Consider the following 14,503-nt stretch of genomic DNA (forward strand, 5'->3'; position numbering starts at 1 on the left):
ATCGCAACAAACACTGAGATCTCAAGGTTTTATTCAAATATTTTAGCATATTATTATGTTATTACCATTAAATCACTTCTTAATAGACCTACTGTCAATTCAGATTTTCCTTTATATCTCAAACCAGTTTTGCTGCTCTATGTTCAAACCACATATAGAAAGTAGAAGACATTAAAAAAAATGTGGGCTGGGTGTGGATAAGAACTACATCATCTTACATTCATGTTGTGCAAACATTTACAGCAAATGTTTACAATGTCAAACTGAAGAAACTGAAAGTTTACAAAAAATGAATGAATAAATGAGTGGATTGGACATGTTTCAGTTCTCCTCCTCCTCTGCTTCTCCATCATTCTCTGACTCAGACCTCCCCTCCGCTGTGCCTGACATTGGGATCATCTTCCCCTCTGCGTCCACTCCCATCGGCTGAATGATGCTGTCTCTGCAAAACACACAGAGCGAGGCAGAAATGATTATCATCAGTAATAACATTGTTCTTCTTGTCCTCATTTGTGAGGAAATAAACTTGAGTCAGTGATCACAGTATAAAGAAACCTCTCGCCTCCCCCTCACCTCTCTGCAAACATTGAGAGGAAACTTCTTGATATTCATGTAAAACCTCAGGTAGGGAACAGTGAATTATGATATCTAATATATGTGCCATAGAGAATATAATCTTTAGGTCTTAAAAATGTTATAGTTGGAGTTAGATTTCTTACCTCAGCTTATTCAAATTAGGAAGTAAAAAGTTTTTGGAGTTAAAACTCTTAGTTGATACCAATTCACTTTCAGTGCAAAGTTATAAATCTTCCTCCCTTAGCACTCTTCTCCATCTTTAAAACTAATAATCTTTATTATCTTTAATAAAAGTTTATTACTATTATAATACATTTTTGATTATCAAATGTGTCTTTTTGGTGCTTCTCTGACCTGGACAGCTTGTTAAAGAGCATGATCAGCCTCTTGGCCTCCTCCTCCTTCTCCTCCTCCGTCATGCCCTCCATGGGGTTGGACTCCTCGGCCTCCACCCTCCCCGTCACCGGGTTGATGCGATCTTTGGCCTGCCGGTACTCCTCGGTGTCAGAGTCGGAGTCGCTGGAGTAGTTTGCGTCAGAGCTGGAGGTCCTGGAGCCCTGGCCCCCCAGCAGGCCCCTGGTAGCCAGCAGCCCCGCTGCGTTACCGTAGCCTGTGTACTTGACAAAACGCCTCACTGGGAGAAGTGAGGGTGATGGGAGATGATGGTTGTTTTAAACACACAAAATAGAGCTACAGAGGAAGCAACAACAACACTCACACATGATGGATGATTGTTGTGCACATAAACATCTTTCAAAACCCAAAGAGCCCAAAGTTTCAGATCATATCAGGCTGAGTTTCAAAAAGAAAAACTTTTCTATTCCACATAGCATAGCAGCCATCTAGATCTGAATATTCTTCAGATGCAGGGAACAGCTGAAGACAGTAGATATAAAATATGTGATGTGTTTAACAAGAAGCAAAGCTTTTAAGTGATGACCAGGCACATTTTTGGGAGGTGATGAGGCTTTTAAAGAGTTGGCCGTACTACTGCTGGAATCATAAAACTGTCAGATCTCAACAAAAGCAAAGTACATGTACTGTCCTGATCTCCTTAGATAATTTTAAGGTGAAGTGTTTTATTTTCATGACTAGACTTTGTCATTGAATTTTCCCCTTAATCAAGAGAAAGTGATGCTCTTACCATTTTCCTTGCAGAGGACAAAGATGAGGTCAGCGGCACAGTGTTTGAGATCTGTGTCCAGATGAGTCATGAGACGGATCAGTTGACTCTTCACCGTGAAGCCCTCCTCCGGCCGGTGGGATACGTCTGTCAGCGGAGGCAGGATCTAATGATAGGGATAAATTATCATTTCAATTGTCTATGGTATTTGATAAAAAAAATGACCAAAATGTGACATGGGTCATTTTTTGACAGTGGTTATTACATGTTGTCTGATGTAATGACGTGTTTCTTTGTGGGCCCTGCAGCTCTCTGTCAGAAGATTGAGTATTGGTGTGAGCTTCTCTTTCATCTTTTCACCCTGAGATTTAAACAGACAAAACAAAAATGATTCAGGTTATTGAACATTTACTTTTTTTTTCTTTAGAAACAAAGGTAACACTTTACTCGAATAGGTATTCATAAGATTGACATAACACTGTCATAACCATGACATAACAGCTGTCATAAACATCAATGAATACTTATGACAGCTGTTGTTAAGTGTCATTCGGTAAGTTATGTCACTTTTAATGCAAAGTTGACATTGTTTGAGATGTTTTTGTTCTGACAACTTGACATAAAGACAATTTAAACTGTCATAGCAGACCTAATTGCTAAACTTTAAAATTATGTCAAGTTCTCATAACAAGGACATCTCAAATAATGTCAACTTTGCATCAAAAGTGGCATAACTTACCGAATGACACTTAACGACAGCTGTCATAAGTATCCATTGATGTTTATGACAGCTGTTATGTCATAGTTATGACAGTTTGATGTCAATCTTATGAATACCTATTCGAGTAAAGTGTTACCGAAACGAACCAAGCATGCTCTAAACATCTCAACCCTTCTCTCCAAAATACTTTGATCCTTCCTCACCGAGTCCAGACGCCTCTCCATAAACATGAGCAGCATGTGCACACAGTCCATGTTGACACCCTGGCACTGCTCTGAGTGGGGCTCTGGAGGCACCATGAGCAGCACGTCCAGACACTGGAGAGGCAGAGCTGTCAGCAGGTTGACTGTGTGACTGTGGCATGGAGAGAGAAGATCACAGGAGCAGAGAATGAGATGGTATAATAGAGCAAAGAGTGATAAAGTAAACACACCGACATTCAAATGAACCAAAAATACACCAGCGTCATTGTTATTGCCAATTTTCTTTCTGTTCATCTTCACTTTGGGTCACCCTCACCCCTGCAGTTCATCGGTGTCGTTGGACAGTAAACACTTCCTCATCATGCACAGACGCAGGATCGCCACCAGGTGTCGGTAAAGAGCTGCATCGTCCTGAGAGGAGAACAGTTGTGGATAATGTGGATAAATAAGGCATATAACACAGTTCAGATGCAGAAGTCAGGATGGTTAAGAGTTAAGTTACGTAACTTATTGTATAGAAGTGTGGGGACACACATTCAAGTCAATCACCAAACCAATTTTTCTACTTCAAAAAAAAGCAATGCGACTTATAAACAAAGTCGATTATAAGCATCCAACTAATCAATTATTTATTAATTCTAATGAACTAAAATTCAAACAACTGGTGGATTTCAAAACTGCACAGCTTATGTTCAAAATTAACAACAACATGCTGCCTGACTGTATTCAGAAAATGTTCAATCTAAGACAAAGCCATTACAATTTCAGAGGGGTACGTATATTTAGAAAGTTAAAAACCAGAACCAACACCAAATTACAATGCACTACGGTAACAGGTGTTAATTTATGGAACAAATTGGAGAATGACTTAAAAACATGCAATACCATAATCTTATTTAAAAAAGTAGTTAAAAACAGGATGATTAATTTATATAAGTTAGAGTAATGAGTGGTGACGCGTGCTGTGCTGCTGCTATTTCTGTTTTGTTTTGGGGAGTAGGGGAGGAAGAAGGGAAAGGAGAAGAAGAAGGAAGGGAAAGGAAAGGAAGAACAAAGAAATCAAATCAAGCAGCTTCTCTCTTTTCACTCTTTTGTGATTGCTTATTTCTTCTATTAATAAATAACAAATTGTACATTTAAAATTTTTTAAATTAACTTGAGTTGTAACAGGGTAGGCGTAATAAGCTATGCTTCAGCCTATGCCTTTTCGGTCCAAATTTTCTTTTTCTGTTTACTTACTTATTGTTTACTCTGATCGATGTTATTTATTTATTTATTTATTTATTTATTTTTTCTCTCTGGTTTGTTACTTCTCTTTTAATGACATGCATTGACCGAAATAAACGAAACAAAACAAAAAAGTTAAGTAAGTAAGATGTGAACAGTAACAGTCATGTTATGTTGCTGTTCTGTTTTGGCCATACAGTTTAAGATGAATTATTATAATCATTATAATAAAAAAAATAAGTGAACTACTTCTGTAGTACACTCTCTGTTACACCTAAAGGATGGCAGGTTTATCAGACGCTGCATGTTCACTGACCTCACTGGGCTCCTGCCTGTGGGTGCTGTAGGTGATATTAAAGAGGATTTTCAGGATCTCTATGATACACTGAGAAGCTTCTGGAGAGATCGGCGGTGCTGCCGGCTTCACCACACACTCGTACTGTTCCTTCCACTGAATCTCCAGGCAGCTCTCCATGGCTGCTGTGAGGATGGACACCCCACCCTCCTGGAGAAGTGAAAAACAAAGCGTGATCTAGCGCATACCATGACAACAATAGCACACACTGAACTGCATATTTAACGTAGTAAGTAACTTTGCAGGAAGTGTGGCTGTGTCACCTGTTGGAGCTGAGTGCTGAGCTCTGGCCGCAGTGCCGTGATGAGGAACAAGAGGCGGAGTTCATAGAACTGAACACTGGAGGGACAAGAGCAGCTGACACTGGAGGACAGACGCTCTGTGAGACCACACATGAGGCTGATGGGAAAGAAACACGGCCAACTCTTAGGGTTATGGCAATCATAACATTGGCTCTAGAGTCTAAGGTCAGGTTATACGTGTAAACAAACAACTGAATAGATTATTTTCTACAGATTAATAACAGGGTTTGATTTAAATTATATTTTGACACACTGTTTTACATTAAATGTTAGGAAGAAACTTGCTACTCAACTGCTATTTCCTTTACTTGACTACTGTGATGTTGTCTATCTCAATGCTCCTAAATCTGTTCTAGCCCCGCTAAACACTGCTTACAACAGAATTTGTAGATTTGTCCTTGGCTGTGCTTTCCATACACACCACTGTGCACTGTATCAAAACCTCAAACTCCCTTCCCCTGATTTGAGAAGACATATGCACTGGCTTGAATTCATATAAAAAAGTTACAACCTAAATTATACCCCATATTTGAAACAGTATCTTTTTCGTTTTACATCAACCCACCAAGTTAGACATACCTCTCAGCTCTTCTTCACCGTTCCTCGAGTTAAAAAGGTCATCGGCAAAAGAGTCTTCAAGTTCAAAGCTCCTGCTGATTGGAATAATCTACCTGCCAACATCAGATCCCTCCCTACTCTTAAATTTGTTCAAGCGTGTATTGCCATCTCACTTTAAGGTTGAATGCTCATGTATGACCTGAAACACTAGACTGTTCATGGGTTGTTGAGGCCCCATTTTATTTCACCATCTCCTCATGAGATGGACCCACCTACTGCCCATTTCTGAGTCCTTGATGCTGTGATTTTTGTATGTACAATATAGCTATTATACCTCATAATATGCTTTGCATTCAAGTTAACTGCTTGTAATAGCTCACTATTTCTTGTATGCTTAGGCTGTAATGTTTGTAATGTCTGGATTACTCTTTTCATTGTTTGTGTGTGCAGATGCTGTATACAGGGCCGTTGCTAGGAATTCTGGGCTCCCTGAAAAAATACTGAAGTGGGCCCCCACCCCCTGACTTTTCATCGCCACTTTTTTTGATTGACTGTGTGTAAGAAGAATTTAGTTTTTTTTGGGGGGGGGGGGGGTTGTGGGCCCCACTGGGTTGTGGGCCCCTAGAATTGTCATCACCTTTCTCCCCTATGCAACGGCCCTGGCTGTATGTATGTTGTATTTGTTTCTTTCTCTTTTCTTTATTTTTCTTTCTTATTTTTACTTGGGACCCCCTTGAAAACGAGGTGATACACCTCAAGGGGTTAATCCTAATAAAAAAATTTGAATCACACTTTATTGTAGCTGCAAGAAACAACAAGTGATATTGTCTGCCGCAATATGAAATGGCAAAATGGGCCAAGAACAGCTGTGTTTAAAACTGTGTGTGTGTGTGTGTGTGTGTGCAGCCTTTGAATAAACCCACCTGAGACCACTGAAGCGCTCCTGTGCCCAGGTGCTGTTGTACACCACATTACACAACACCTTCATGGCCTCTTTTCTCTGAGCCTCCTCTCCTGACACTGTTTCCTCCTCCTCCTCCTCCTCCTCCTCCGGCTCCATCTTGCTCTCTCTGCGGTCCTTCCTTCCTCTCTCCAGCTCCTTGTGATGGACGCCGCCTCTGTGCAGCTCGTTGATGCTGGTCCTGTGGCTCCCGCACCAGCTGATGCTGTCCGGGTCGCTGTTGGCGACGCTGCCGTTGTCCTCGTCGAAGTCGGGGCCCCCCTCGGGTCGGTCAAAGTCGTCGGTGTCGCCCTCGTCCTCGACGGTGCGGTTCTGTAAAACCTTGGCCTCAGCCAGAGAAGCGATGATGTTGTCATAGAAATCAGAGTCGGGGTCGGTGGGCTCGTCGATGGCGTCGCTGGTGGTCAGCCCGGCTAGTTTGGCCAGAGTCAGGAGGGCGCCGTCGGTCACCAGCGGGGCCAGGACCTTCTTGTCCCTGGACAGGATCCTCAGGCTGCGCAGAGTTACTCTCAACAGACGAGGTTTAACCGCTGCTCTGATAAACCTCACCAGGACAACAGCTAAATTCTGAGGACAGGAACAGAGACATTTAGTCACTGACAATAGTTCTGGGTATGCAGTAGGGGTGGGAGAAAACATCGATTCACATAAGTATCGCAATATTTTTTTGACGATTTTAAAATCGATTTAAAAAAATATATAGGCTATATATTATGCAATGTGCATTTGTTCCCCTTTTTTACATACAGAGAGTCCAGGTTTTGAAAAGGGTTTAAGTTCACTTTATAATGCAGTATGTTAAAATGCAGTATGTTAAAGCAGAAGTAAGCGGAATGTTTGTGTTAATCTAAGTCTTAAATAGTTCTATCTTCCGACAGCAATCACTTATATAGAGTGTTTGGTCTGAAACACGGGTCTGTCAGTCCCTCTGCTCTGCTGTAAGCCGAAGAGAAAACTTTCCTTGTATCCTACAACCTTTATCCAACGAGGAGAGAGAACGGCATAAAGGGGCGGTCCTCTCTGTGTGTGCAGCCAAGGGATGCGCGTGAATGTGGTGACGTAGGGACGAGGGCGGGGACTGCTAACTCCATCGGCTGACAAGAAGTTAGCCAAAACCACCGGATCGCTTACTTCTGCTTTAATTTATAGGCTCCTACAGTGTTTGTGTGCTGATAAATGTTCAAATGTAGCAGTTTACCATTTTGTCAGAAAGGTTTCAGAAGACTGTTTTTTCTATACTCTTTTATTTTTGCCTCTTTTATGCAGTCCAGGCTTTTGAAAAGAGAGTAAATGTATATTGCTGCTGAATAAATCTTAAAAACTGACTAACACGTGATGTGTATTTTTAGGGGAAATATGGTTCCTGGGATAGTCTGTAGACAATCATAATCATTCAACTGTTTCACTGGTGTTAAAAATGCAGACTAAAAATCGAGAAAATCGGCAATATCGTAGAATCGCAATTTAAATCGAATCGGTATCCAAAAAATCTTAGAAGAATCGAATGGGGAGAAAAGTCCCAGCCCTAGTATGCAGAGAGCGACGGTGTCAGTTACCTGTCTGAGGATAAGTCCTCGATCCTCCTCGTCGTACTCGTCACAGTCAGAGTCCGAGTCAGCGTACTCCCTCACTTTATTCTTCCTGAACTGTACAGCAGGACATAGGATAAATAGGATGAAGTTCTTCACACTGTATTATGGGTTAATCAGGGCGTTCATTCTGTACATCCAAAAGCAACACATTAAATAAACTGGCAGCACTGTACCTCGTCTAGTTTCCTTTGCTTTAGATGGTGAAGTCCAGGTTCAGTGAGCAGTGCAGCGGAAAAGAAAGAAAATCTTGAGTGCATATTTGTGAGAAATAAATGTAAAATCTATTCAAATTAATGAAATATTATAATTTTAATAGTTATAGATTAAATTCACATTTTTTTCAAATAGGTTGTTATATTTATGTAAATTCTAATCATGTAAAAAAATTTAAATAGAAAAACACAAAGTTCAAAACTTAATTGTTTTCGCATGCACTACCTAGTGATGTGGTTCCTTTGGCCTGACTTTAACCTTTTGCCTCCTTTTAGCTGTAACATGTTTTGTGAGTTACTTTTAGACTGAAAACTTCCCTTCTGGTCTGAAAGTTAGGAGTGTCTCTAAACTCAAGCCAATTAGAGGATGTTTTTTTGAATACAGCCTCAGATCTGCTGCGAAAGACAGAGCTGAAAGTGTGGAATAGATTAACATGGGGGTATGCTATGCTGGTTATTCAATCACTCTGCCTGGGCTCAATCTGCCTGAGCGGGCAAGGAGAGAGGATCAGGGATACAACTGATACAGCAGAATTACTAATCACAGGCAGTGGGGGGGAGGGCTGGAAGACAAGGAGGAGCGGGGAGAGGATAACTAAAGGTGAGGTTACGAGAACGCTGGGAGAACAGAGGTACGACTGTGAACTTTGTTTTTGCGTTAATGAGCGCAGCAGCAGCAGCGGCAACACAAACTGGCTTACTTTCCTCCGGTCCCTCTCCTCCGCATCAAAGAAGAAGCACTGCGCGTACTGTGGGGAGAGAGATGATGTGCAGATGTAATAAGCAGCAGTGTGTTGTACTTGTGTGGATATCAAAACTGTGTGTACTTGTGTGTGACAGTACCTCTTTGTTGAAGTCCTGTAGCTGTATCTGGACACCGTTCTCATCCCCCTGCTTGATGCACTGGATAATCCCCTCCACGTCCACATCCATGCTTGCTGTGCACACACACACACACAGAGAAAGAAAGACATAGAGTAATAATCATTCAGGCCATAACAAAATTAAAGTTACACAACAACAACAACGAGGATGACAGTGACAGGTTACGCATTACAGTGATAAAAACACACTATCTGCCTTATATGTTGCCTGTAATTTGCCTATAAGCTCAAAACAAGATGAATAAAACACAATTAAAGAGCAGAAAAGATTCTGTTTAGCAAAATACTCATCATACCATCAAATCATCACAATAGCCACATCAGTTTGATCACTGATTGATGTTTTTCTGGCTGATAAAAGACTCATTTTTATCTTTAACATGACATTTATCCATCTAGGTATGCTTTCCAATTCAGTTTTTACCTACAAAAAAAAAAATGGAGATACACAGACATAACAAGAGTTCACTTTCACAATATGTCCACACTCACCTTGGACAATTGACTTTATCAGCCAGGCTAAAACCACTTAAACCCTGTTGGCCCGAGGCGCCGCTGTCACCGCTCCAACTTCGCCGCAGCTCGTTTTCCAGTGTTTTCTCAGTCCACGTACACGCAGCGTGCTGTGTTCTGCCTTTGAATTTGCTCAGTTCACTTGCCTTCCAGTCACACTCATTCACTCAGCCTAACTCTCTCTCTCTCTTTTAATCCACAAGAGATGCAGTAGCCATGGAGTGGTTATGGTTATAATCCACTAATGGACTCTAAGCTTATATCCCTCAGTGTTGACCCTCCAACCTCTCATAGGTTTTCCAGACTTGTGCTTCACAGCTCTCTCTCTCTTTCTCTGTGTGTGTCTAGTTTTAACACACTATTTCACTCAAATCTGTTAATAGCTCAGGAGACACTGAAATAACCATGAAGATTTTATTCTTATCACGCTTCTCTAGCTGTTGCATAACCACTCTGGAGTAACTGATGGCTTCAAAAGCACTGTAGCAACGTCAGTATAAGCTCACATCTTTACAACATCTGAACATTTGTTTAGAAAAAAACATTCATATATGATAATACACAGTGAACACATTGTGTGCATGTTTTAATTCTAAAGCCTGTGTCTGCTCCCACAAGATGGAGCTATTTTTCTGGTCTAATCTTTATCTCTTGCATAATACAGTATGTGTGTAACTGTATTGAACAATGTTTGTGTTCAAACTTCAAAGTGTACTCTAACCACAAGCTACAGGTGGTGCTAATTCACACAACAAAAATCAATCTGCGCTAGGCAAACATACTGGAATAAAATATTCTGGCAGTCGGTGTGTGTGTGATGATGGCTCAAAGTAGGTTAACTGGAAAAGATGTTTACACATTTGTGGCAGAGCGTCTGGAGTGACCTTTTATAGACTGTAAACTGTGAGAAGATGATATGTGAGTGAAAGACAGGCTTTCCTGACAGGATGCTCACTCTTGTGCCCAGTGGGTAGAGGAAGCAGGGCAGAAAAAAGGCTGAAGTGGCCGGCTGGTAGCGGCCGGCTTACAACAACAGGATGCGCGCTACGTCAGCGATAGCGGGAGAAAAGTCAGAGGAGGGCTGACAAAGTGCTCCTCCTGGAAGTGGACGTGTATTCACTGAAGATGAATGAGACACTTGAGATATCAACAGGTCAGAACGAGAAGAGGCCGATGAACTTTAGTGACCTTTACAGTTGGAGAAAACAACCATTGTCACTGACGCATGCAAAGTCATGACTCTCTACTTTATTCATCCTGACACAGACTCACATCATAACTAGCTGACACAACACCTGGGAAACTAAATACTGGCAGAAGCTGAAATCATTCATGACCCTGGAACTTCTCAAGGGTCAGTCCTTGGACCATGTGTATTTGTGTGATGCATATATTTTCCCGTAAGATAAGACTCTGCCTAGTCTTTCTATTCTCTGTTATGGTAGATTATGGTAACGTGTGGAGTCCTGTAAATGAATCAGCTATTGACACCGTATACTGTGTGTACTATATATACAGTGAGGATGGATTTTTCAATGAATGTGTTTGGGGACATTTTATACCCAGTAGTTATTTGTTTTAACCTCCTAGACTAAATATTCAAAAGCACTATAAACATTTAATAAATGCCCTATAACACACTATAATCTAGTAAATTAAGTATTTGTCAAAAATTGTGAATTAAAAAAAAAGTTCACCTATGAAGACACATTGAGAGCCTGATGACTTGAGACTTTAGTGAAAATCCTATTGGAATTGTTCTGTTTATCATTAAAGCAAAAGGAATATATTTTTTTGAGGGCCGACACATTATAAAAGATGGGTTAAAGCAGAAGTAAGTGGAATATTTGTGTTAATATAAGTCTTAAATAGTTCTATCTTCCGACAGCAATCACTTACATAGAGTGTTTGGTCCGAAACACGGGTCTGTCAGTCACTCTGCTCTGCTGTAAGCCCAGGAGAAAACTTCTTGTATACTTCCTTGTATCCTACAAGCTTTATCCAATGAGGAGAGAGAACGGCATGAAGGGCTGTGTGTGCAGCCAAGGGATGCGCGTGAATGTGGTGACGTAGGGACGAGGACCAATAGATCCATGACGAGGGCGGGGGCTGCTAACTCCATCGGCTGACAAGAACGACCGGATCGCTTACTTCTGCTTTAAGGGTTTGTAAAACATGTTTTTTTGATTTTGCACCAGTTGTTTTACCTATACAGAATACACTGCCAGTCCCAAAAAAAAGGTCACACACTCTAATATTGTGTTGGACTTTATTTTGTTTACGGCACACATTTGCTGTGGCATCATTTATAAGTTTATAATAAGTTTCTGCAATGTCACAACATTTATTTCCATCCAGAGTTGCATTCATTTTTCAAAGATTCTCAGTAGGGTTCAGTTCTGGACTCTGTGTTCACATTGGACCACATTTCTTCCTTGAAGATGATGGTTCCCCACTATCATTCCAGTTTGTAATAATGCATTGGACAGTTCTTAACCTAATTTTAGTAGTCTCAGCAATTTCCCTAGATGTTTTATTTTCTTGATGCCAATAATTTCACCCCTCTGAAACTGATCTTCTCCACAACCACAGGATGTGTCTTCCAACATGGATGTTTAAGAAATGAGACTGCATCAGTTAAAGTAAAATAAGTTGTTACCAGCTGAAACATAATCATCCACACAGTAATTATCCAATGGGAGGCTCTTACCTATTACTGTAGCTTCGTATATCATATATTTATTTATTTATTTAAAAGGGACAATTAATGAACATAACCATATGAGATAGACTTATTTTAAACGGTTTTGTTCATCTAAGCAAATTTCAGGTTTTTGAGTGTTTTTACAAGCTCTTGCTGTTGTATTGGCGTCAAACTTTGTTTTTGATGTGGAATATATTTTCTTAGGCTAAAAACATGCCCCTGCTTATATTTTTTTGTCAAAAAATGATGAATGAGCCAGGCAGCAGCAGGTGTTCAGGAACTGCTTAGCAATGAGGATACACTTTCGAGCACGTAATCTTTCTCAACATACAACATTTACAGAGGAAACCTCATAAAATAACATGTGTTGTAATTAGTTCTTAATCATGGGAAATCATACGACTGCTTGACTGCTAATGCTCTTGTGTGAACCTGCGCCAGTGATGACTCAGAGTCAGTGCACTGCTCTGACAACACGAACTGCACAGATGGCAGTCGCAGGAAAGGTACACAATAGACTCAAGAGGGGAAGTTGTGATTTAGAGAGAGAGAGAGGGAGAGAGAGGCTGGGAGAAACAGAGTGTGAACGTTGGACAAACATGACACAGGATCCTCATGGATTTGTAATATAAAAAGATTAAGAATTATGGGATCATTTCCTAGAGAGAGATTAGAACGTGGCAAAGTGCCAAACCTGAAAAGTTCATACTTTCTTATTTCTGTGACCATTTTAGGTAGGCTACTAAAGCTATAAACCAATCCTAAACGCTACAATTAAATAAAAAAAATGTTGTTATTGAAGAAAGGAGCAAAATAAAGCCCTTGTTTTCCCAAACATTGAATGGGAGGGGGTAGAGGGGGGTGCGTGAAGGACATTTCAGGAATAAACACATTGACGGCAAAAGTGACTCAAGGGAAAAAGGCACAGGAAAAAAGGGTCCGATAAAGAAAAGCCTGGAGGAGAATTGGGTTATTTTGGGCTCTGCGGTCTTCCTGCAGGTGATGGAACTGAAAGAATGATTTCTGGAACAATTGCTCAGCAGCAAGTGGAACGAGAGAGCGAGGGATGGAGGAGGATGTGGACGGGCGGGGGGAGGGGGAGGGGGAGGGGGTCGGTGGAGCAAAGAGTGAACATAATAATCAGTGTAAACATCACACGACGTACAAGGTCACCGCAAAGTATAAGTACAATGTTGTGTTCGGACACTGTTGTTAAAAAGGTTGTTTACGTTAGCTTGTGTAAATAAGAGGATAAAACTGCCACCATAACTGATTAATTACCAGTGTGGGAGTTGGTCTGGGTTGTCTAATGACTCTTGCAGACACACCCACGCACCCAGCTATCACACTATAAAGGGCCAGAGGTGGAGTTCGAGGGACAGCACACTTAGGCATCCAACGATCAGCAAGAAACCACAACTGAGCATCTGGATTGATGGTCGACTCCAAAAGCCACAGCAGGTTTTTACATTTCCTTGGTGGTAAGTGTCATCATTCTTTGAAGAAATCTCTAATGAATAAAATATGTGTTTAATGATTTTTTTTTTTAATTTTTGATTTAAAGATATTTCTGTCATTGCTAATATTAAGTTTTAAGGACCATTTGTTTGGTATGCGTTCAATTAGGACAATTGGTTTAACTCAGCATCACTGATTGTTTTTCTGCCACAGGCCAGAGCGGTATGGAGATAACTGTTCTGCTGCTGCTGACTGTGCCTTTGACTGTCGCCTCACCACTTAGACCAACTAACAGGTATGTGAAATCAATAGATGATGACACATATATGAAACACAAGGAATTTTACAAAGGAGGAAATACAAGCTTCCCCACATATTGTTTATGTGTATCTTTCATCTGTATGACTTGTTTGAGTCCTAAAATGCTTCTTAATCAATACCTCATTGTTGGACGTGCAGGTCAGACGCGAACTCTGTCCCCTCATTGGACACTGTTCAGGCTTCTGAGGTGAACAGGTCAGAGGTCACACGGAAGGAGTATGCCCCAGTGCTGAAGATCATCCCGTTTCTTTCAGAGGACAGACATCTAGACCTGGACGCACTGAAACACAAGTACGCATATAAGTATATGAATTCAAAACCTACTGTGAATGGCTGTAAATATGTAAGCGCGACCATGGGATGGTTGTAAACAATTCTCCTCTTTATCATTGACAGAATGGCACTGAAGTTACGCCCACGACGTGCACCTCAGCGTGGTTGTCAGCTCGGGACATGCCAGCTGCACAACTTGGCCAACACCTTATTCGTCCTCAACAAAAGTGGAAAAGATGAGTCGAAAAGGGCCAACGACCCTCAGGGCTACGGCAGATAAAGGCCAAGAGGAAAAAGGCAACAGAAATGGACTATGAAAGTGGAGATAGTCTCCATCGATTTACAACCAAATATCACTATATATGTCCTGAATGACTGGTACTTGTTCTGAATTTTTATGCTCATTAAGCACGTAGATTGTATATGTTTGAATGCTGTGTGTAATGTCTAACCATATTACTTCCTAAAATATGATTTTTTCAATATTTATATGTATTTTACAATAAATATTTAATATAAA

The 14,503-nt window shown here is 40.8% G+C and overlaps 2 protein-coding genes across 3 annotated transcripts; one reads left to right on the plus strand and one right to left on the minus strand.

Annotated features, from left to right (window-relative positions):
• Positions 1–14: 14 nt before the first annotated feature.
• Positions 15–13,973, minus strand: LOC146968077 (chaperone Ric-8A). 2 transcript variants are annotated; one of them, XM_085760835.1, is made up of 14 exons: positions 13,830–13,973; positions 8,674–8,768; positions 8,532–8,579; positions 7,792–7,809; positions 7,583–7,672; positions 5,989–6,593; positions 4,469–4,604; positions 4,167–4,355; positions 2,940–3,034; positions 2,624–2,774; positions 1,965–2,060; positions 1,721–1,865; positions 931–1,210; positions 15–442 (listed from the first exon to the last, which is right to left on the minus strand). In XM_085760835.1, exons 2-14 carry the CDS (start codon positions 8,761–8,763, stop codon positions 322–324), a joined length of 2,064 nt encoding a protein of 687 aa, XP_085616961.1. In that variant the 5' UTR covers positions 8,764–8,768; positions 13,830–13,973; the 3' UTR covers positions 15–321. The 2 variants fall into 2 exon arrangements, with proteins under 2 accessions (XP_085616961.1, XP_085616960.1); XM_085760834.1 differs by lacking the exon at positions 13,830–13,973 and adding an exon at positions 9,207–9,831.
• Positions 13,134–14,503, plus strand: LOC146968078 (uncharacterized). Its single transcript, XM_085760840.1, has 4 exons — positions 13,134–13,412; positions 13,603–13,684; positions 13,849–14,001; positions 14,107–14,503. The coding sequence occupies exons 1-4, from the start codon at positions 13,367–13,369 to the stop codon at positions 14,261–14,263; spliced, it is 438 nt and encodes a 145-aa protein (XP_085616966.1). The 5' UTR covers positions 13,134–13,366; the 3' UTR covers positions 14,264–14,503.

The sequence above is a fragment of the Trachurus japonicus genome, chromosome 19, assembly GCF_045865225.1.
Source record: "Trachurus japonicus isolate A0001 chromosome 19, Traja_1.0".
Lineage (NCBI taxonomy): Eukaryota > Metazoa > Chordata > Actinopteri > Carangiformes > Carangidae > Trachurus > Trachurus japonicus.